The sequence below is a fragment of the Artemia franciscana genome, unplaced genomic scaffold (genome assembly GCF_032884065.1).
Source record: "Artemia franciscana unplaced genomic scaffold, ASM3288406v1 PGA_scaffold_29, whole genome shotgun sequence".
Taxonomy (NCBI): domain Eukaryota; kingdom Metazoa; phylum Arthropoda; class Branchiopoda; order Anostraca; family Artemiidae; genus Artemia; species Artemia franciscana.
Genome location: NW_027062660.1, coordinates 111918 through 134444, shown reverse-complemented (window position 1 = coordinate 134444; position 22527 = coordinate 111918). Strand labels below are relative to the sequence as shown.

General features: G+C 34.3%; 1 protein-coding gene across 1 annotated transcript in view; it reads left to right on the top strand.

The window, feature by feature from the left end:
* The window catches only part of LOC136041557 (calcineurin-binding protein cabin-1-like), a 41742-nt gene that overhangs the window by 10298 nt on the left and 8917 nt on the right, over nucleotides 1-22527 (top strand). Inside the window, exons 2-6 of the mRNA XM_065726245.1 lie at nucleotides 2772-2863; nucleotides 3849-3962; nucleotides 6733-6966; nucleotides 12973-13181; nucleotides 20772-20982. Coding sequence (XP_065582317.1) covers nucleotides 2780-2863; nucleotides 3849-3962; nucleotides 6733-6966; nucleotides 12973-13181; nucleotides 20772-20982 — 852 coding nt within the window. The 5' untranslated portion in view covers nucleotides 2772-2779. The remainder of the gene's footprint in view (nucleotides 1-2771; nucleotides 2864-3848; nucleotides 3963-6732; nucleotides 6967-12972; nucleotides 13182-20771; nucleotides 20983-22527) is intronic.

The window sequence follows — 22527 nt, the reverse complement described above, 5'->3', positions numbered from 1 at the left end:
AAGAGCGGGGCGTTGACGAGGAAGCATCCCCTTTCATATACGAAGTAATTTCTGTTCGTTTTAAGTTTTAATGTCGCTCCTTACTTTCCGTTAAAAAAACTTGTTTTTTTATTTAATTTCTGACCATTTTTGAATCAATGCATGTATTGGTTTTGGCTCTCCGCAGATGAATAATTAAAACGAAATTTGCATATTTATTGTTTTTGCTAAATGGATTGCTCATAGTTTTTAAAGAATGATTATGAGAAAAAAAGGAGCGGGGGAGGAGGACTTTTATTACGTATATGAAGGGATTCACCCCCTCATCAGTACCTCGCTCTTTGCACTAAAGCTTAAATGCTGTCCCAATTTCTTAAGAATGACCCCTGAATCACAAAAGCCGTAGAATAAATAGTTGAAACTACTAAAAATACTTTAGCGTAAAGAGCGAGGAATTAGGAAGAGGTGAGCCCATCATATGCGTAATAATTTCTGTTCGTTTTAAATTTTAATGCTTCTCCTTACTTTCAGTTGAAAAAACTTTTTCATATTTATTTTTTCATTGTTTTTTTTTTTAAATAGTGCTAGAAAATCCTGCGCTCCCTTCATGAAAATTTTCTCCCCCCATGACAAATTCCCCCAAGGAAAGTTCCCCCAACATATACCCTTCTTCTCAACCCCCCTCCCCAACCCAAAAATTCCCCTGAAAACCTCTGTACACTTCCAAATAACCATTACTATATGTAAGCATTAGTCAAAGTTTGTAACTTGTGGCCCCCTCCCTCAGGGACTGTGGAGTTTGGGGAGTAAGTCGTCCCCAAAGACATAGTTATGAGGTTTTTTGACTACGCTGATTAAAATGGCTATCTCAGAATTTTGATCTGGTGACTTGGGAAAATAATTAGCGTGGGAGGGGGCCTACGTGCCCTCCAATTTTTTTGGTCATTTAAAAAGGGCACTAGAACTTTTCACTTCCGTTAGAATGAGCCCTCTCGCAAGATTCTAGGACCACTGGGTCGATACGACCACCCCTGGAAAAACAAACAAACAAATAAACACTCATCTGTGATCTGCCTTCTGGCAAAAAATACAAAATTCCACATTTTTGTAGATAGGAGCTTGAAACTTCTACAAAAGACTCGAACGAAACTTCTGATACGCTGAATCTGATGGTGTGATTTTCGTTAAGATTCTATGACTATTAGGGGTTGTGTTCCCCTATTTTCTAAAATAAGGCAAATTTTCTCAGGCTCGTAACTTTTGATGGGTAAGACTGAACTTGATTATACTTATATATTTAAAATCAGCATTAAAATGCGATTCTTTTGATGTAGCTATTGATATCAAAATTTCATTTTTTTAGAGTTTTGGTTATTATTGAGCCGGGTCGCTCCTTACTACAGTTCGTTACCACGAACTGTCTGATTGTAACCTGGAACTGGTCAAAAAGTAGAATCGGTAATTACGCATGCTTTTAATGTTGCTTGTCTTGAAATATCCCATAATGTAAGTAATGCAAGTCAAAGTGTTTGACCATAATTTTGACTACAAAAGACTCATGGCTATGATCCTGAAATAGTATTGTAGCCTGGTACTGATCACATTAAAAAAAAAGTTGTTGGTTTTTTTGACCATGTTAGTCAGACTTGTAAAAGGCAATATAAACAAGAACAAATTTAGAAGGAAACCTGTATATTCTGATTGTATCCTTAGCTCTGAAAGAGAACAAAAGACTAGAAAAGGAAATGAAAAGGTAATAAAATAAATAATGACCATACAAGAAGATAATGAAAAGATCAAACAGAGCAAAGAAGAAGCTATGTAAATTTTGTCTATAAATTTTTAAGTGTCAAAGTTTTTAGTTTAATTGTGTATAAACTAAACAATAATACATTTAAAAAGAAACGAAATAAAATAAATCAACTGCTTACAATAATAATATAGAATTATACACATGTTACACTTCCAGTTGTCAGCCTCAATTTAAGTAGGTCAGCTGAAGACTCAATATTTTGCAAGGTGTTCTGTTTGTAATTTGACAAAAACTGTAGCACTTCAATACAAGAATCTAAATAATTAGAAAGACATAAATACTTTGGAACAGGGCTAGGTAAAGTATTAGGCTTATCCTTTTGCCTTTTTGAATTGTATTTAACTGAATAGGGCTTGGTAAAGTACTGCTCTTTTACTATTTTGAAATGGATCCAACTGATTATGTCTAGGTGAAGTATTGCCCTTTGACTTTTTTGAATTGGATCCGTCCCCTTTAATATTACATTGCACTAAATATCATTCTATTTTAAGTGCGCAGTTATTTTTTTTATTTCCTTCACCCTCTCCGTATGCACGACTGCACAAGTCTGAACATCAGGAATCATGAGGGGGGTTATTGGTGTCAATTAACGAGAATTTTGGAGAGAGGGGCAGTTTTTTCAATTCTAAGGGTGGGATGTGGAGCAAACTTGCCGTTTTTTATTTTTTTCTGTGAAAAGATGGAAAAGGACATTTTCTCAAAGAAAATACCCCAAATCTAATGGGAGCTTTCCCAAATTACCCCACCCCCCAGAACCTGATGCCATTGGGGGAGAGGGGTTTGGTAATAATCTTATAATTTTAAAGATTAGTCTCTCAGGCCATTTTTAATGGGTAAGTCTCCCTTCTCTGTGCAAATGTATCTTCAGGAATGCGCTAAATATGAGTTTCCATTTTCAAAAAAAAAATCTATGCATTTGATTGTACCAAATAAAAAGGTTGTTCTAGATGTCATGTTATGTTTTGTCTTGTCCTTTCAGTTAACAAAATGTTGAAATTTCATGGATTGAACGAGAGTGAATCAGGAGAAGAAACTAAAGATGAAGAGGCAGTGTTGACCATCGAAGCAAAGGTAAAAAAACTCATCTTGTATATTTAATTCCAAAGGTTTTGAGAGCTTAAGAGTGTTCGGAGTTTTATTAGTTTCATAACCCTGGCTGAAAAAAGGAAAAAAAAATATGTGAAACACTTATGTATATTTAATCTAAGTTTCATTGCATTATCGTTTACAAGGTAGGTTCCTAGCAGCCATATGGTTACAGTAATATAACAATTTCTTTGAAAAAAAAAGTTAATTTTCATAGATTAAGAAAGCAATAGCTGCACAAAATCTCAATTTTAGGAAGGAATGTGCCATGAGAGAGTATGCCCTGGGGAGTGTCATAAACCACCAAAAAGTACATCTTAGGTCTGTGTTTTTATATTTTTTAATCCTTGTCACTCCTTTCTTTTGTCTAGATGACAGTCATAAATTTTTACTCATAATTAAATTATTGGGGGGGGGGTGTAATCAAAATATTCTACTTTGGAGACAGACAAAGCTTCGAAGACAGACAAAGCTTCAAAGCTTTGGAGACAGACAAAGCTTTTTTCCGTGGTAGTATTTCGAAGGATTTATCAGCGTTCTCTATTGAGTTGTTGGGAAGGGTCTCCCTCTGTATGTACAGAAAAATTGCAATAAATAGGTAAAAAAAAGTGAAAAAGGTTCAAATAGAAGCTACAAAAACTTCCTCTACAGCAAAATCCTTATTTTCATCCATTGGCCACTCAGAAAGGATAGATTGATAGACGCATTTCCTGGGTGAAACAGAGAGACAGTTATCATATTTCGGTATCTTCCACGAATAAACTTTTCTGCAGGCAGATAAAAAAAACTGGGAACCAGTGGAACCTTAAAAAAGAATTATTTCTAACCTAGGATTATTGTTATAACCACTTAAGATATGAGATTTGTCTCTCTTTTTTTTCACTTTATTCAAGCTCTGTCACTTTTTGTTGAAATATTTTTTTTTCATTTCTCTGCACTTTGTTTTTAATTTAATGAACTCATTTTATAGGAAGACAACGCTATTTGCCTACACAATGAAGCTCTATCCCTGGTTACATCAGGAGAGAAACGAAGGGCACTCTTCAAGTTTAACGAAGTACTGGATTCACCCTTCGTCAAAGAAGTAAGACTTTACTGGGCAATTTATTTCACTTTTTATTACTTTGTATCTAGTATTAATGACATTCTAAGATGGGGGAGGGGACGCGTTCCAAGGGCACGTTGCATTGCAGTTGAATTCAATGTAACCTAAAGTTCCCAATAAGACCTGTATTTAGAACTGCAATATATAGTTGTTGAAAGATTTTTCTATTTTCTTCCTCGTTGTTTTTGTTTCGTGAACGGATATAGATCATCATGGTTGTTTGAATGAATAATTTTTTTGTGAATTAAGGAGAGCATAGGAGAGACAGATTTGATATTTTGTTATCTTCAAAAAATAGACTCGAGTAAGCACATATCAGAAATGGTAGCTGTTGGAACATTTCATCGTCAGTACTTCTTTCTATCCGTAGTTTTTTCAAAAAGATTTATGTGAAGATATGTGTCACGAATCTAGTATATTTTGTTTCTTTGTGTGTTATTTAAGGTCATTTGATGCCAAGAAAATAATTTTCAAGCCTCAAAGTTGGGTGACCGGCTTAAACACAAAGAGGCCATTAGCAAATTTTTCCAATACCTTAGGGAACTCCCAAAGCTACCAAATTACTCAAAAGATATTTCTTTAAATTTTTTGTAACAATTGTCTTGAATGTGTCTACAGTTCGATAAGCTAATGAGAGGCTAGTTTAAATAAAGATTAAATTAAATATAGTTTGCCACATAAACTAAAATGTTTATAATTGACGAGATAGGGTGGCTGTTTAAGGTATCAGATTCCCTTAATGATGTTTCTAAGATGCAAGAGTGAAGTGGGATCCAACGCCACACTTCGGTGCAGTTTAAACGAAAGCCACAATAAAGTTTCCTACAAAACAGGAGCTATAACTGCAATATATAGTTACTGGATGATCTTTGTTTTCTTGTCATTTCCGTTATCCGAATGAACGTATACCATCAGGGTTACTTGGACAAAAATGATGTAGGTACTTAAGTAAATTTCACTTTGCAGCTTACTTAAAGAGAAGAAAATTTTCAGAATTGGCAAACAAATATAAGCAAATATATGAATTTTTAACTTAAAATATATAAAAACGTTTTTTCCGCTAGACAACTATAATAGCAAAACTAACAGCAAAAAAACCCAACTAAAACAAAAAATTAAAATATCAAAAGCCAAAAGATGAAAATCAATCAGATAATCTTCATATTTGCATTAAAAATTCGTCGTTTCAGTTCCGAAACAGTTATTTACTGAAGACATTCTTGGTTATTTGATTGAGACTATCGTCATTATTATGATTATAGTCATGATTATGATTCTTGATTCATTGATTCATAATCATGATTATGATTACAGTCATGATTAGGATTCTTGATTCATCGATTATTCATCAAGATTATAGTCATGATTATGATTCTTGATTAATGATTATGACTATAGTCTTGATTATGGTTCTTGATCTTGATTCATTGATTCGTGATAATCAGCAGAAAGCTTTTAATGTTTTCCACTTCTTTTTTATCAGTTAATTGTTAATAAAATGTGTTGGAGATATATGTTAAGAATCTAGTATGTAATACTACATACTGTTTCATTTAAATGGGATAAAAAGGAGAATGATCCTCTAAAACCATTGGTGGCGCAAAGTGCATCGAAGCGACATTTCTATTGTACAGGGTGACATCTCTTTTTTACAGGGAGAAGTAGCAAGACTGTTGCCCAACATTGCCGTATTGGGCATCGATCGGTGTATTCCCAGCTATGTAAATTGCCTCATTAATATACATAATACTAAAGTACATATTCGATGCTCTGACCTCAACCACGATACATCGTGGTTGTTGAAAAAATTAAATGATCGAGCACAATTTGCAGTTCAGCTGATGAAGTTTAAGGCTTGACTCAGGCAAGTTTGGTGAAATTGTAGGATTGATAGACTATAATAAAGAATTCAAATCAGAGATCTTATTACCATGAATATATCTCTGATTTTTTTTTTAAATGTTTATCAACATTGTAAAATCCATTTTCTCGATAAAAGGACTTTAAATATCGATCAAGATGTAGAGATTGAGGAAGAATTCATTTTTTTGTGCAATTTCACCGACAATGATTTGACAAATAAGATTTGCAGTTTTTATACGGAGTTGATGACTGTTAACATGTCTAAAGCAACTGTGGTTATTTGCTCCCCAAAAGTTTGACATAGCTAGGTTCTCAGATCACTCCAGCTATACATGGCCTACGAAAAATGTCAACGTTTTTTTTTTTAATAATTTATTTAGGTTTTGAAAAGCATATTCAAGCGTCTAATAAAAAAATTTAATTATCAAATAATAATCTAATAAAAAAATATTATTATAATAAAATAATATTGTTCTGGTATTTACTAAACTTCTCTGAACATCATTCGGAAGCAATTTGTCTGCGATATATGGTAGCCAGGCTATCGACGAAATTTTTTTATTGCCTTTTTTGCGGCAGATATACTACTACTACTGTTAACAGTAGTACTAGACGTACTACTGTTATTTAGCGAAAGTCACAGGCCTAGTTTTGCATTTTCTGTATATTGGAAGAAGCTAAATGCGTAGTACTGTAGTACGTAGTACCTAAATGCGTAGTACGTAGTACGTAGCACTTGGAAGTATGTATGTGTGTATTTCAGCATGTATTTACATGTTTTTTTTTCTATTTCTGTCTATACTATCCTTGCAGTGATTTTATTCACAAAGAAGTATTTTAAGATGTGCCTGTTATAAAAGACTTGATTAAGTTTATCCCTTTTTAGGTTTGTCAATCTACATCCAAAGATCCGTCTCATACTCTAGCTGAGCAGCTTCAGTATTCTTGTTACAAAAATATTGCCACATTGTTAGAAGAAGAGGAGAAATTTAGTGATGCATTGGACTGTTACATTTATGCAGTTGAAATTGATAAAACAGACGCATCTACCTGGTATAAGCTTGGAAAGCTAGCTTTGAAGTTGAGAGACTTTCAATTGGCACGAAAGGCTTTTGAGGAGGTAAACTTTGTGTGTCAAAAATAAAAATTAAAGGTGGCGTTGTAACCTCATGTTATTCTGTCTTGTAAGTTTAACAGTTCCATCAATGGTGTATCCAGGATTTTTTTTTCTTTTTTTTTGGGAGGGGGGTAAAAAAAAACTTTAAGAACGCATCAATAAGCTTTTTATATGCATTTTTCTTGCGTTTTTATAAGCCGGACAAAAATTCTACCCTCCACCCCTTGGACTCAACCTCGAGTTGTAAATAAATCTAAATTTTGGGTGTATTATTGAATAGGGATTATAGTGGACTTCGCTACTTTACCCCATAACGATATCTATCTGATCTAGACTATAATCCAGCGTTCTAAACTATTAAATTATGTTCTATTAAGTCTTGGTCCATTCCACTGCCTTTTTTCGTAAATAATTTCATTTTTTATTATTTTTGTATCTTGAATGTTTTTCCTTTCCTTTATTTTTTCTGCTCTTGTAAAGTTTTTAAGTTTTCATATTCGTCTTTTTTTTCTCATGTCACAAGCGTCATTTTTGTATATGATGTGGGGTTAAAGTAAATTATTCCTATTATAAGATAGACTATTTTTGTGAAACCATTTAACCTGTAAACAGGATGATACATACAAATAAGAAAAAGTAAAACAATGGGAAATTTCGGCTCTATTTCTAAGATGCTAAATATTTATTTAGAAAAAATTCCTTATTGTTTTACCTTTCGTTATTTGTATTGTGGAAAGGTAGATTGGCCTTTTTCGTTATCTAAGCGAGGTACAACTTTTCTTAATGAAAAGATTTTCAGATGGTAAATTTGATATGTAAAATTTCTATAAAACTGAGAAAGCATGTAAGTTGGTGCTCTAACATCCTTTTGCTTTTGGTGGCCTAAGTTTGATAAATGTATGCAAATAAATATTAATTTCGGAGAGTGAGGGAAATACAGAGACAGAGAGATTGAGTATTATGTGGAGATATATTAAAGAGAATTGTAGCCTCCCTACACCAGGTGGGAGTTTACTTTTATAAAGCCATCCAACGTGAATTCTTACTTTCTGACGTATTGCTACCTCTCCTTTAGTATTTATCCAGGAAGCCGTTACAGCAAAATGGGGCGGGTGTGGGGTATAGAATAAGAGAAAACTTTTGCAGCTATGGACGGATTGTTGCTGCTATCTCATTTAATTTTCTACTCTAGATCTAATATACCGTTATTTTTACTATACTACTCTTATTTAAGATTCTAGAGCGCTAAAGAATGTCTCTATCACACCTGCTCACAGGTGAGGAGTGGAAAGTCTTCAGGTCTGAAATTACTCCGACCCCCTCCACCCCCCTCCACACACACACACACACACAAACTCGTAGAGAGAAATCATAAATGGTGGTGTAAAAATTCACCTTTTCCGATTTTTACCCATGCTCCCCCAAAAGTTGCTTGAATACTCCCCTCCCTATCTCATTTTTTAATGGTTAGACTTGTGGACGCCTACAGTCTCTGTTGACATAAGTTTGTATAGTTGATTCAAGGTTTCAAGAACACAGAAAGTAAAATCTAATTGTTGAATTGGCCAAATAGAAACTTGATCAGCAATATATATCTAAAGGAACTATTAAAAACAGAGAATTCAGTTTTTAGTGAAAAACCTTCTTTTTTCAATTATGAAGTTTGTGTTTGTAGCGAGTGCCAATAAAAAATGGAAAAATGGACGAAAAGTTGGTACAAAATAACCTAAAATATTTTTAAAATGTATAGGTTAGGAGGGTGTAGTTTTCCTTTGAAGGTGTAGTTGTCTTTGAGAGTGAACACATTGTTAATTTTTGAATTTTACAGAAGAAAAGTGTTCTTAAATTTAACTAATTAGTTTTATTTATTAGTTTTCACGGTTCAAGGTGAATGATAATGTGGTACTGCCCTTAAAATTTCATGTTTTTGAAAATAAATATTAGAAAGTTGTTTTTTTTTACGGTAAGAATAAACCTAAGATGGGTCCAGGGAATGAAACATCTCTGGATGTTCCCATCCCACCTAAGATGGGAAGATCATTTAAAACTTATTTTAGATTGATGTTCCTGGTACTTTAAACGAATTTAAAGTATGGATCCTAAAAATTAACTCGACTTAGTTCCACCATTTTCATTATTTGGTCTTCTCAGTGTGAAGACATATTGTCTTCACACTAGTCTTTTCTTCATAATGTTTCCTCTTCACAAACGTGTCTTAATTAATCATTGATTTCACAATAAACGTGAGCCAGGTTCTGACAAGTTACTCTCGTCGGCCAACAGTAGCATGGATTCAATTAAATAAATGACGATATTGGAGGGTATAAAATGCCCTCCATAGGATGCAGGGTATAGGGTATAGGATGAGGGATGCAGGGTATAAAAAAAATGCTAGAAGTAGTCGAATCACGAACTTCCCAAGACTATTTTCCAACAATATCTGACATTATTCAAACTGAATCATTGATGTGGATTGTTCTCCAGCAAATATTTCTTCTAGAAATTAGTAAATATCCTTAAAAAACTCATCTATGCAATATTTCCATGCGCAGGGGGCGGTTCCTTATGAAACCCCTCTTACAAAGTTTATTGATAATGAAACTTGCCTTAAACAATACGTTTTTTTTTTGCACAAAACATGTGACTCTGATATTTTTTGTTTACTAAATTCGAATATTTCTTAAAAATTTTGAAGATTTAAATATAATTAATTTAATTGAAGTTTGTCTATGTAAAATATTCAAAATCTAGCTGACAAGTTGTTTTTTGGTTAAAAAAGTGTTCCAATTTGTTAATTAAGAACTAATTAAGAATGCATAACTTGTTTTAATAGCTAGAAATATTTTGTTCAGCCAGGTGGAGATTCGTGATTCACACCCTCATATTCTTCGGCTGGGAAAAGACCCCGAAACCACAAGTTATATCAGGATCTTAAAGATGGCAATCCTAAACGTTTCAGTGATTTACTTATGATAATTTATGTTGTAAGGCTGTATAAATTATGGCAATATAAGACAACAAAAATTGGCATGTGCGGGTAAGGTGTGGTAATGCAATATATGGTACTAAGGCAGATGCTGTGCCGAATTGGTAAAAAGTAACTCACGGCTTTTGATTTCTCACCTGATAATCCTAACAATAGGACGCAATTTTATGGCATTTATTATTATTTTTGGAAAGAGTATTGAATGGGAAATTGGAGGGTGGTGTATTCCCTTTGTCCTATCTAATTTGCGTCTTGCAGAATAAATTTGTAGATTGTTAGATTAAAATGAAAAATGAAAAAATTAAATATTTAAATAAATGATTGATAATTAACTGAATTAAAATCAAATATCAAACGAAAATGTATATGTACGACATCAAATTAAAGCATAAAAAGGATGAAATTAAATTCAAACAAAAAAATTTGTTTCTTGTGTTTATCGTCTGTAAAAGCATCTTTGCTAGTCTGTACTTTATTACCATCGATCTTAAAAGAAAAACTTTTTCTAAAAGGCTTAAGAATGTTGGTTTTTGCTTGGTTGTAGCGATTAGTAGATGTTCTCGTAATCGCAAGTATAGATGACAGTGGCGCATGCTGCATTCCAACTCCAAGTCCAATATATTTAAAACCACCATGTTTATTTTATCACCAAATCTTAAGGTTTCTTCCCTCCCTCTCAAAACTGTTGATTGTTGCATATAAGCTTAATTTATTTGTCTGTTCTTCCGTATGTATTATTGTTATTATGTTTTTCAGTATCTAGGATTGTGCATATTCGTCGGATTTGTGATATTATTCACGTAATTGGCAATGAGTAGAGCTCATGATGAACAAGGAAGCTGCAAAGTCTTGCTTAGGTTGGGAATGTATTAATATTAGAATGCCAGTTGCTCATTTTATAACTAAAATGAGTGGGCTGTCAGTCAGTAGTATATGCCCCTATAGAACCGACTGGTTGAGGCAGGGGTGACTGAGATGAATTTTGCTTAAAGTTACAGGAACAAATAGACAAGGTCGCAGGTGGAAATGTGTTATTTTTATTAAGGTACTTTAATGACCAGGTCGGTAGAAATAGGGATCGATGGTATCCTAGCCTAGGTAAACTTGGTGTGGGAAAAGAAAGCAGTAAATGTTACAGACAGGTGCAATTTTGTAGTTATAACAATCTAGTTATAACCAGTACAGCATTTGGTCTTAAAATGACCATTAAATTAACATGGTATATACATATTGTAAGACAGCTAAACTTATTGATTATGTTATAGTAAACAGAAGACTGGCAGGTCAATGCTAGGGTATATAGGAGTGTTCTTATTCATGTTAAAAGCAAACATCATCATCTAGTAATCTCTAGGGTTAATTTAAAGCTGGAATTTAGGAAGGGTATCTGCCTTCAGGGAACCTATGACGTTTGTAGACTCCAGGTTGTAAATTTGAGCAGAGCTTTCCAGGAACAGGTGACTACTAAACTGGAGACTTTAGATTTTGATAATACAACAACAAAAGAGAGAATAATGAGGACTTTTTTCCCAAGACAGTGAACCAACAAAACATATTTGAATATTTTGGCCCTATGTCTAAGGGCCGTCTTCAGCCGTCTTGTTTTTAAAAAAATAAAAAACAATAAAACACTTACAATAAAAATTCTCAGTTAAAAATCCATTTGTTTTTATTTTAAAATAGCCTTGGCATCATTACTTCTTAACGAAAAGTTCGCAATATTCGTTCGAAAATATCGCAATAAGAAATCATTCCAATTTTTAATAAATACAGTTAGTGAAATGAATGAACCTTTTTATCTTGCAAAATGTTAGCTTTTATCAGACAGTCTTGGCTGAACTTTTCCTTAAGAAGTAATGATGCCAAGGCTATTTTAAAATAAAAACAAATGGATTTTCAGCTGAGAATTTTTATTGTAAGTGTTTTATTGTTTTTTATTTTTTCTTTGCTGAAGACGGCCCTTAGATATAGGGCCGAAATATTCAAATAGGTTTTGTTGGTTCACTGTCTTGGGAAAAAAGTCCTCATTATTTTCTCTTTTGTTGTTGTATTATGGAAAAGCAGTGTGGTCTTCGTCATGATTTTGATAATGTAGAAGATGGATGGAATAATTTCTGGAAAATTGTTTGTGTAGTCGCTGATGATGTCTTAGGGAAGAGAGTTTTAAACACAACTAGGAATATTATTGAAAATTCTTATGTGTAATAGAGAAGCGAGGAGTTTGTAGAGGAATTATTTGAACGATAGATCATATGAAAATAAGAGGAATGCAAAGACAGTTGGGGAAGCTTTAAAATATGAATTGAGGAAGTGTGAAGTGGAAGCCAGGGATAAAATTGCTGAAGATTACATGAGTTTAATAACTAAAACCAAGTAATCATAAAAAAAGAATGCTAAATATAATTATAACAACCGATTATTAGTTATATTTGCAGGAAGCTAAAAGGACTCCGTCATTTTAGCGTTGCAATCGGTTGATTACCCTTTTACTCGCCATTTGTGACTACATTTACTGTTTATAATTTTATTTGCAGTTGTTTAGAATGACTTCTGGCTATGTTTTGATCAGTTCATCAAACGTTTGTTCATGCCTCCTCTTTTTGTTTATGATTTTTTTGCAGGGATTTACAAGGAGATTATCATTTTGGTCCTGTTTAGATCAGTTTATTACCCTTTTGTTTCCTATTTTTGACTGTGTCATTTGTTAATAATTTTATTTGCAGGGATTTAGAATGACTTCTGGCCCTGTTTTGATCAGTTCATCAAACTTTTGTTCACCATTTTTGACCGTGCCTCCTGTTTTTGTTTATGATATTATTTGCAGGGATTTACAACGAGAACCATCATTTTGGTTCTGTTTAGATCAGTTTATAACCCTTTCGTTCCCCATTTTTGACTGTGTAAGCTGTTAATAATTTTATTTGCAGGGATTTAGAATGACACTTCGCCCTATTTGGATCAGTTGATCGCGCTTTTTCGCTGCCCTTTTTAACTATATTAGCTGTTTATAATTGTATTTACAGGGATTTACGGCGACTCCATCATTTTGGCCCTGTTTAGATCAGCTGATCACCCTTTTGTTTGCCATTTTTGACTACGTCAGCTGTTTATATTACATCAAAGCTGCTTTCAAGATGGATCCCACGTTTTTGAAAGGACATGCGATTCGAGATGCTATAGTTAAGGATCAGCCAACTATAAAGGAAGACCTGCCATCTATGTTCAATGATGTGTAAGTTCTTATAATTTTGGTTTCATGTCGCTGATTAAATAAAAAAAAACTATTTTTTTTAACTGAAAGTAAGGAGCGACATTAAAACTTAAAACGAACAGGAATTACCCTGTATATGAAAGGGGCTGTTCCCTCCTCAACGCCCTGCTCTTTACGCTAAAGTTTAACTCTTTCTCTCAATTCTACTTTATAAAACGGTAAATAACTTCAGCGTAAAGAGCGGGGCGTTGAGGAGGGAACAGCCCCTTTCATACACGGAGTAATTTCTGTTCGTTTTAAGTTTAAATGTCGCTCCTTACTTTCAGTTAAAAAAGCTTTTTTTTTGTTTCATTTCTGAACGTTTTTGAATTTATGAATGTTTGATTTTGGCTCTTTTGCGTATTATTTTTATTTGCTAAATGGCTTTCTCCTAGTTTCGATCAGACGATTTTAAGAAAAAGGGTGGGGAGGACGCCTAGTTGCCCTTTTCGGTAACTTAAAAAGGCAACTAGAATTTTTAATTTTTAACGAACGTTTTTATTAGTAAAAATATACAAATTAACTTACGTAGCGAACTTCTATATTCGTATTTTATTATGTATATGAGGGGGTTTGCCCCCTCGTTAATACCTGCTCTTTACATTAAAGCTATTTTGTCCCAATTCTCTAAAAATGACCCCTGAATCACAAAGGCTGCAGAATTAATAGTTGAAATTACTATAAATACTTTAGAGTTAAGAGCAAGGAATTTAAGAGGAGATAAACCGCCCATATGCGCAATAATCTCTATTCGTTTTAAGTTTTAACGCGGATCTTTACTTTCAGTTGAAAAAACTTATTTATTTTGCATTTTTTTTTAGATAATGCTAGAAAATCCTGCGGCCCCTTCATGGAATTTCTCATCTCCCATGACAAATTCCTCCAAGGGAAGATCCTCCCGCGTAGCTCCTCCTCTCAACCCCCCCCCCCCCAACCAAAAAATTCCCCTGAAAAGATCTGTATATTTCCCAGCAACCACTTACTGTATGTTAACACTAGTCAAAGTTTGTAACTTGCAGGCCCTCGTCCGGGGACTGTGGGGAAGTAAGTCAGCCTCAAAGACATAGTTATTGTGTTTTTCGACTAAGCTGAACAAAATAGCTATCTCAAAACTTTGATCCGTTGACTTTGGGAAAAAAATGTGCGTGGGAGGGGGCTTAGGTGCCCTCCAGTTTTTTGGTCACTTGAAAAGGGCACTAGAACTTTTAATTTTCGTTAGAATGAGCCCGCTCGTGAGATTTTAGGACCACTTGGTCGATACGATCACCCCTGGGGAAAAAACAACAATAAACAAACAAACAAATAAACACGGACCCGGTATCGGTCTTCTGGCAAAAAATACTATGTTCCATATTTTTGTAGATAAGAAATTGAAATTTCTACTGCAAGGTTCTCTGATACGTTGAATGCGATGGTGTGATTTTCGGTAAGATCCTATGACTTTTTAGGGGTGTTTCCCCCTATTTTCTAAAAAAAGCTAATTTTCTCAGGTTTGTAACTTTTGATGAGTACGACTAAATTTGATGAAACTTATATACTTAAAGTGAGCATAAAAATCTGATTCTTTTGATGTATTTATTAGTATTAAAATTTTGGAGCCAAAATACTGCTGAAAAATAACAAAGGATCAGCTTATATAACAAATAACAAAGGATCAGCTTAAATAATTAAGGTTCAGCCAACTATAAAGTAAAATCTGCCATCCATGGTCAATATGTAAGTTCTTATAATTTTAAAAAGAGAGGTAAAGAATTCTTGGCCCTTCAGCCAGGAAGTGCAATGGGGGGGGGGTAAGGGGCCAACCATCCTGTGCTTTTGCACACCCCTCCTGTTTATCTTCCCGTTATTTCTCCAGGTGCCCATTTAGAGCTGGGTCGACTCTGGCTGAGCTTACAGAGTCATGCCACTGACCCCCGTCCCAAACTAAATAATTGGGTACACTAGGATTCGAACCCTCGTCCTCTTATAATTTTAGTTTCATGTCACTGATAAGTCATATTCTTGCGGTGCCAAGTTATTGTAATTTACAAGCTATTGTTATAATAGTTAAGCTGTTATAATTTGCTATATGCTTATTTATGCCAATACAGGGTTGTAAATTTTTTAATGTGTATAAATGATAAAACTGACTGGAAAAAATATTGGAACCCAAAAATTGTTGACAAATAACAAAAGACAGACCTTAAGCAAAATCTGTTTCAAGAGATTTAGCTACCATCTACTCTTTCGTGGGTGACTAAAAAAACTTAATAATTCCTAGAGCATGGTGACAGATTTTTTTTTTCCTTTCATGTTCATTAATCCTTTAGCCGTAAGAGACGCCCTATTCAGCTATTTTCAACTTAGTGCTACTAATTTGGAAGTTAATGTCGCTATAATTTTTATTTAATGATTCAAATTTTGATTTGAAATCATCCTCGTAATTTCCATTTCTCATATAGTTGGATAATGTTAATTGAAAAAAAAGGCAAAATGCTTCCTACAAGTATCACTAATGTAACACAACTGCCAGTGTAAGATTAGAATCAAAATCGTTTTTGTTCATATAAGCTGTTCAGCTAAGAATAAATTTCAGCTAAGTGGCCTACGTTCTTACTGTGAAGAAAAAGTAAAAGGTTCCTATAAGCATCACCGATATAATACAACTGCCAGTGTAAGATTAGAATCAAAGTCGTTTTAGTTCATGTAAGCTGCTCGGCTAATAAATAGGTCCCTATAAGCATCACTGATGTAACATAATGTCACCGTAAAATTAGAATCAAAATTGCGACTGTTCATATAAGCTGTTCAGCTAAGAATGAATTTGAGATAAGTGGCATACGTACCTACTATAAAGAAAAATAAATGGGGTTCCTATAAGCATCATCTGATGTAACACAACTGCCAGTGTAAGATTAGAATCAAAGTCGTTTTTGTTTGTATAAGCTATTCAGCTAAGAATAAAATTCTGTTAAGTCGTGTACGTACTTACAGTAAGGAAAATAAATGGATTTCTATAAGGATCACTGATGTAACAACTGCCAGTGTAAAATTAGAATCAAAATAGTGATAGTTCATACAAGCAGTCTAATCAAAAATTAATTCAGACTAAATGACGCTTGTACTTAAAAAAAAAGAAAAACGTCCAAAATAAAACGGAAAAAGCATTGGACAGTACGTATTAAAAACTGACAGATAACAAGGCACAAATGAATTTTAGAATTTTGTGAATTTATGAATTTAGAATGTATGAATTTTGTTCATTCGGCAATGCTTTAGCTGAATACACTAAGTTGCTCTTGAGATATTGCTGATACACCCTTTTGGCAACCCACATGCACATAGTGCTTTCTGATTTAGTTCAACCAAGCTGTTTTCATTCCCTGATAGTTTTACCTAAGTACCCGTAGTATTAGCAATAATAGTAGTCGTAGTAACAGTAGTATTATTTGTAAGAGCAGTGGGAGTAGCAGTAGTGATAACAGTAGCAATATTAGTAGTAGTAGTAGAAGCAGTAGTATTCACATTGTGCCTATTCGGCCATCCCTCAACATACCCTGATAGTTTCAACCCAGTACTCTAAGGTGTTTCTGATACATTGCTGATTGGCCCTTCTGATAACGTGCATGCACATAACGTGTTTTGATTTAGTCTTACATCTCCCTCAACCATTTCTGAAAGTTTCAGTTTAATACCATTAGTCTCAGTAATAATAGCGCTAGTAATGGTAAGTAGTAGTGGTGCTACTACTAGTATTAATAGTAGTAGTATGTACATAGGACCTTGTTACTAGTTCAACACCTGCCTCAACATAGCATGAAAATTCCAAATGCTCTAACTCGTCCGTTGAAGATTGCTGATGCATATTGTGCATACATATAGTCTGATTTGATTAATTTTTGTGGTTACCTCCCTCAACATAGCATGAAAATTTCAAATAGTCTAACTCGTCCGTTGGAGATTGCCTATGCATATTGTGCATGCATATAGCAACCTGCATGCGCATAGGGTGACTTGATTAATTTTAGTGGTTACCTCAAACAAATTGTACAAAAATGTAGATATAAAATAATCGACCAACATTGGTCGATGCGAAATTGACGTTTTCTCGCATTTTCTTATAAAATAAAGACTGAAAAGAAATAGCTTGCACTTTTAGGAATTTGTTGATAGAAAAATATGGTACATAGACCACTAATATGGACTAGTTTCTGTATTTTTACCATCCCTGAGTCGTTGGCAACATACATAAATGCGCTTGATAAAGCGAGCATTAATACACGTTGGATATTACAAGGATTTGGATCCATGCAAAGAAAATTTACACATCCTGTGCCAAAACGCTAGGAATAGCACATGTCCTAACTTCTTGCACATTTTGCCCTCCTCCCATGCACACCTAATTAAATAAATGGTTTTGCACACATTTGAAAATTTTCCCACAGATGCGGTAATGCGCCAGAACAGGCTGACCCATTTTGTCGACTTTCAAGTTTAAAGAACGTGTAAGTAGTACGCTTACTTATCAATTTTGGCTTTTATTTCACTTTTTAGTTACATTCAAGATCCAAGGTAGGTTTTGCCAAGCTGAAATTGGAGCATAGCTAAATAGTGAAAGGACACGATGGGTATGTTTTACTATGAGCCATCAGAAGTAAGGCTACATTTTATTGTCAATAAATACTACTTCTCTACTAGAATGATAATGATAACGGCACTAGAATGATAACTGATACTTTATAATTACACTGACGGTATGACAAGAATGTCTTGTTAAGCTGTCAAAAGTATCTCAAGAGATTGGTGTTATTCATACTCTAAAGTGATCAGCTTCACCCGGTTTTACATAGTTAAGGTTGGGGTTCAACCGGACACAAGCGATTAAGACAAAGGGTCTGGTATTCCAAGGCAGCAGAGGGACTGCTAAGACACACAAATAGTTATCTACTTTATAGAGCAGTCGTCTCCTTTTGAGGGTGATCCGCTATTGCTTCCAATGCTTGCTACTGGCATGACTGCTGCAGAAAATGTTAACTTCGACAATGCGGTGTAAGTCAGGAAGAAGACTCTCGACGAAATGGTGTGGAAATCTCTGAAGGAGCATCTGTTAGGACAGTAGGATCAGGCAGTCCTTATGACGACGAAGCAAAGAAACGGGGGAGAAATCCACCGTTTAGACCCTTCATTATTGTTTCTGCACCTTCTAACTATATCCAAAAGACTGAATATGGACGAATTATCTTCATTTTAATAAGAACTTTGTTCCTATCCTGCGTCTATTTTTGAAGATTCTGGCACATTCCAAAAGAAAATATACCAGAGCTAGCAAAAGCTACCAAGCGACTTTCGGATATTGATACTATTGGGGAAGAGCATATTCTGAATTACACCTACGTCTAGACGAGGGCACTTTGCTTCACAGGATTCCCTGGACGAAGAAATAAACATACTCCGAGATCTTAGACCGATACTTGAACTACGTTTCGGCCGAATATCCAAACACCATTATTGTCTTTGATGGCTACGACATTGCTGCTTCGACAAAAGACGTGACTCATCCTATGTGAAACCGTGTCACTGGAAGGGAAATACTGTTTAGCCTAGAAATGACACTGACCACCAAAAAAATTTTTTTTCGTGCATATAGAATATAGCCCTTCGTCAATGTATTTTCTGATCATTTATGAGGCAAAGGTCTGAAAACCATCCAAGCTAAAGCTAATGCTGACTTACTTACTGCGGTTGAGTGTTCGAATACTTTGTACACTGTTGTTATCGGTGACGATACCAACTTGTATTGTTACTTTTATCATTTTATTCCTGAGCACCACAAGGTCTACTTAGATTGAGCTTCAGAGACCTGCTCTTGATCCTGAGAATTGGGGACGGAAACTTAAGAACGGCATGCTGTATCCTATCTTCACGGATCTTCCAGCGGCATCAAAGAAAGTTCTCACTGTTTTGAAGTATGGTTGTAAGGGATCATGTGATAGTAACCGGTGCAGCTGTCATCAAAATGGCATCGAATGTGACATTGCTTGCAAATCTTGCAAAGGAACTAGTTGTTCTAATGCTCGGGTTCAAATCGAAGATGAAGAATACTTGTGATTAATTAAATAAAATGTGATGAATCTCCAATCCTTTTGCACTTTCAAATTATCTGTGATTTTTTGTTCAAATCAAAATCAATGATTTAAGTAGTTGTGAGAAGTTGCTTATTGGATTCTAAAAATTTGGGATGGTCATGTTTAGGGTGGAGGGTTGGATGGGGGTTTGGTAAATTGTCATGTACACGACTTCTTTTCTGTATTAGCAATCCTATTTTGCCTGTATGAATTCAACTTTGCGTAGTGTTGCTCTCAGACCTATATCGACGCTTGAATTATGGGCATGAGGGGGGGGGGACTGAACGTGAGGATTTATAACAAAAAAAAGTGCATGTTCGTGATCTACGTACCAGATTTACCTATTACAGACTTTCTATACGTACAAATTCAGTTGTTTTTAAAAGTTGTCATTCTATAAGGAAAGACGAAAAATGGTCAATTTTGCCTCGTTCGATTTTTGCCCATATTTTATGTGTTGTCGAATTTTTTTATTTGGTTTCAATAGTACCAAAATCAAAATTATTGCAGTTTGTTTGAGGTTAAACCTTCGATTAACTGTACTATTGTGCCTTTTGGTTAGTTCAACATCCCTCTCAACATGCCCTGAAAGTTTTAACATAATACTCTCAGCTGTTCCTAAGATATTGTCTATATTCCCTTTTCACAACCTGCATGCATGTGTATTTTTGTTTTATTCGAACTCCCCATAAACATTCCCATAAAATTTCACCCCAACACCCCAAGCTTTCATAGTAGTGGTAGTAATAGTAGTAGTAGAAGCCCAGTTACTTTTAAATCTAAAAAAGGGAATTAGAACTTTAAATTTGCAATCGAATGAGTCCCCTTCGAAATTGCTACCGCAATTCCTTCTATACGGAGTGCCTTGGTGAAAAATAAGAAGAAATAAATCCAACAATTGGCGGTAACTAACTGTAAGTAAGGATCGACTCGGCCCAGTAATAGCCGAGACTGTAAAAAATGATTTTAATAACAAGTATTATATCAAAGAATTCGCTTATTACGCTATTTCCAAATGTATAAAATTTATTAAATTTAATGTTAACCATCAAAGGCTACAAGGCTGCAAAAATTTGTCTGATTTTTGAAAAAAAGTGGGAAACACCCCCAAAAAGATAAGTGGCCTTAATGAAATCACACCATCAGATTTAGCGTATCTGAGAGCCCTACTTTAGAGGTTTCAAGTTTCTGTACTGTATTGTGTCAGATTAACGATGCTTCTTGACTATTAAGGTCCTTGTATCAGCCCTGCAATGTGTTGGTGCAGCCGGGTTTAAACTTTGAATCCCGTATTACCAAGTTGAGATCAAACCCATTGGGCCACCAGAGGACTGTGTGCATAGTAGTATGTGGCATAAATATTTGGCGAAATGCCAAATTTAATGAATGTATGATTTAGTACGTTTTCTAGTATGTGTAACGTCTGCTTTTTAGCAATTTTTAGATAAGCGACGTTCTTTATTTGAAGGTCTGGTTTGTGGGATACCTACCCCTGTGATGAAGGATTGGTTCATTCGTTTATGGAAGAAGCACTTTCACTGCGTAAACTCAGATTTCAAGTGCCCCCTATGGAACCAGCAAAGCAAGCAACGTTAATTGTTGATCAACCAACTTTTTTGGCTCTTTGCCACTCTCTAATTGAATACTACGATTCTTTAACCTCAAATCCTGATGGTAGAGTAAGTCACATATTGTTTTGATCTTTTCTGTACCTCCATTGCAGCCATTGGCGTGTAAGGCAGATTCTATAAAAAAGGGTATTTCCTAAATTGCAATTGTTGAAATTGACTGTTACAGCGTTTTGTTGCGAGGAAATCTGTTGACATATTTTAGTATAAACAATTTGATAATTTCGTAAAAAATAAAATGTGCTCATACATTGATATTTTGAAAAGATCGACACTTGATCGAAGTTTTGACCTTACCTACTCGTTCAAACGTCTTGGATGACCTTATACCCAAACAAAACATCTTGTATTAAGTCACATTTTCTAACATAAATAACTAACATGTATATATATATATATATATATATATATATATATATATGTATATATATATATATATATACATATATATATATATATATATATATATATATATATATATATATATATATATATATATATATATATATATATATATATATCTTGCAGTTTCTTACTAAACTATAACTTTCCATACACTACTTACAACTTAATACAGCTTTCCAACCACACTATAAAATTCGATCTATTTAACACAAATACTCTACTTACAAATTTTAATTGGAATAGAAAATTCCCAGCTCTTCTTTTCTGCTTTCAATGTCTGACTAAAAGCAATATATCGAATTTCATCCATTTTTCTAAAATCAGTGTTGGGTTCGTTCATTGACACTTAAGAGGGCACCCACCGAATTATAATATTGAAATGATAATTCAGATTTCAGATGGTCAAGATTTACAGTGCGGTACATGGTTCCTTTGATTTGGTCTAAGTTTATCGTATTTATAGATGTAACATTGTCACTTGCTACCATTAGATTTCGGCTCAGAACGTTGGTCATTCAATGCTTTAAAAATTAAAAAATTTAAACTTATTTTGGTGTAGGACAATTACCTGTGTCGGAACTTATTGAAATTGACTGGAGCCGAATTGCTATTCGAACTTTTGTAAGTTATTAAGTAGAAATTAGATGGATAACAATAATCCAAGCTATGTAACCAACGAAAAGAGTAATCAGGGTCATATTAAGACCTTGCGAATCGCCTAGTCTAATGAAAATTTCGTGGATTGATTATCAAAATATATTTCATATTGGCTGTAATTTGCTACCTGGAATACTGTACACGAGAGGGGAAGGGAATCACCCTTGAAAATTGTTAACCCTCCCCCCATACCGGAAAACGTTTGCTTGTATTCAATGCTTGTATTTATTATTTTTATTATTTTGTGATTGTTTGGATTTGATCTTTCTGCACACCCTGCCTAGTGTAAGCCTGATAATTTAAGTTAGTATTGTCTCGAATGAACCAGTGTTTGACGGTAGGTTTGAGTGGTATTTCGGTGTTGCTTCTTCAATAAGAAAATCAGGCATGAATAGTTGTGTTTATTTCAGTAATATGATGTATTTTTTATTTTATTTTTTTTTCTCGTTAGTATACGAACTCTGCTCCTCGCCAACGAAAAAAAAAATGTAAAATTGTGTATTTCATTGCTACTGTAAAAGAGAACCTTGAACC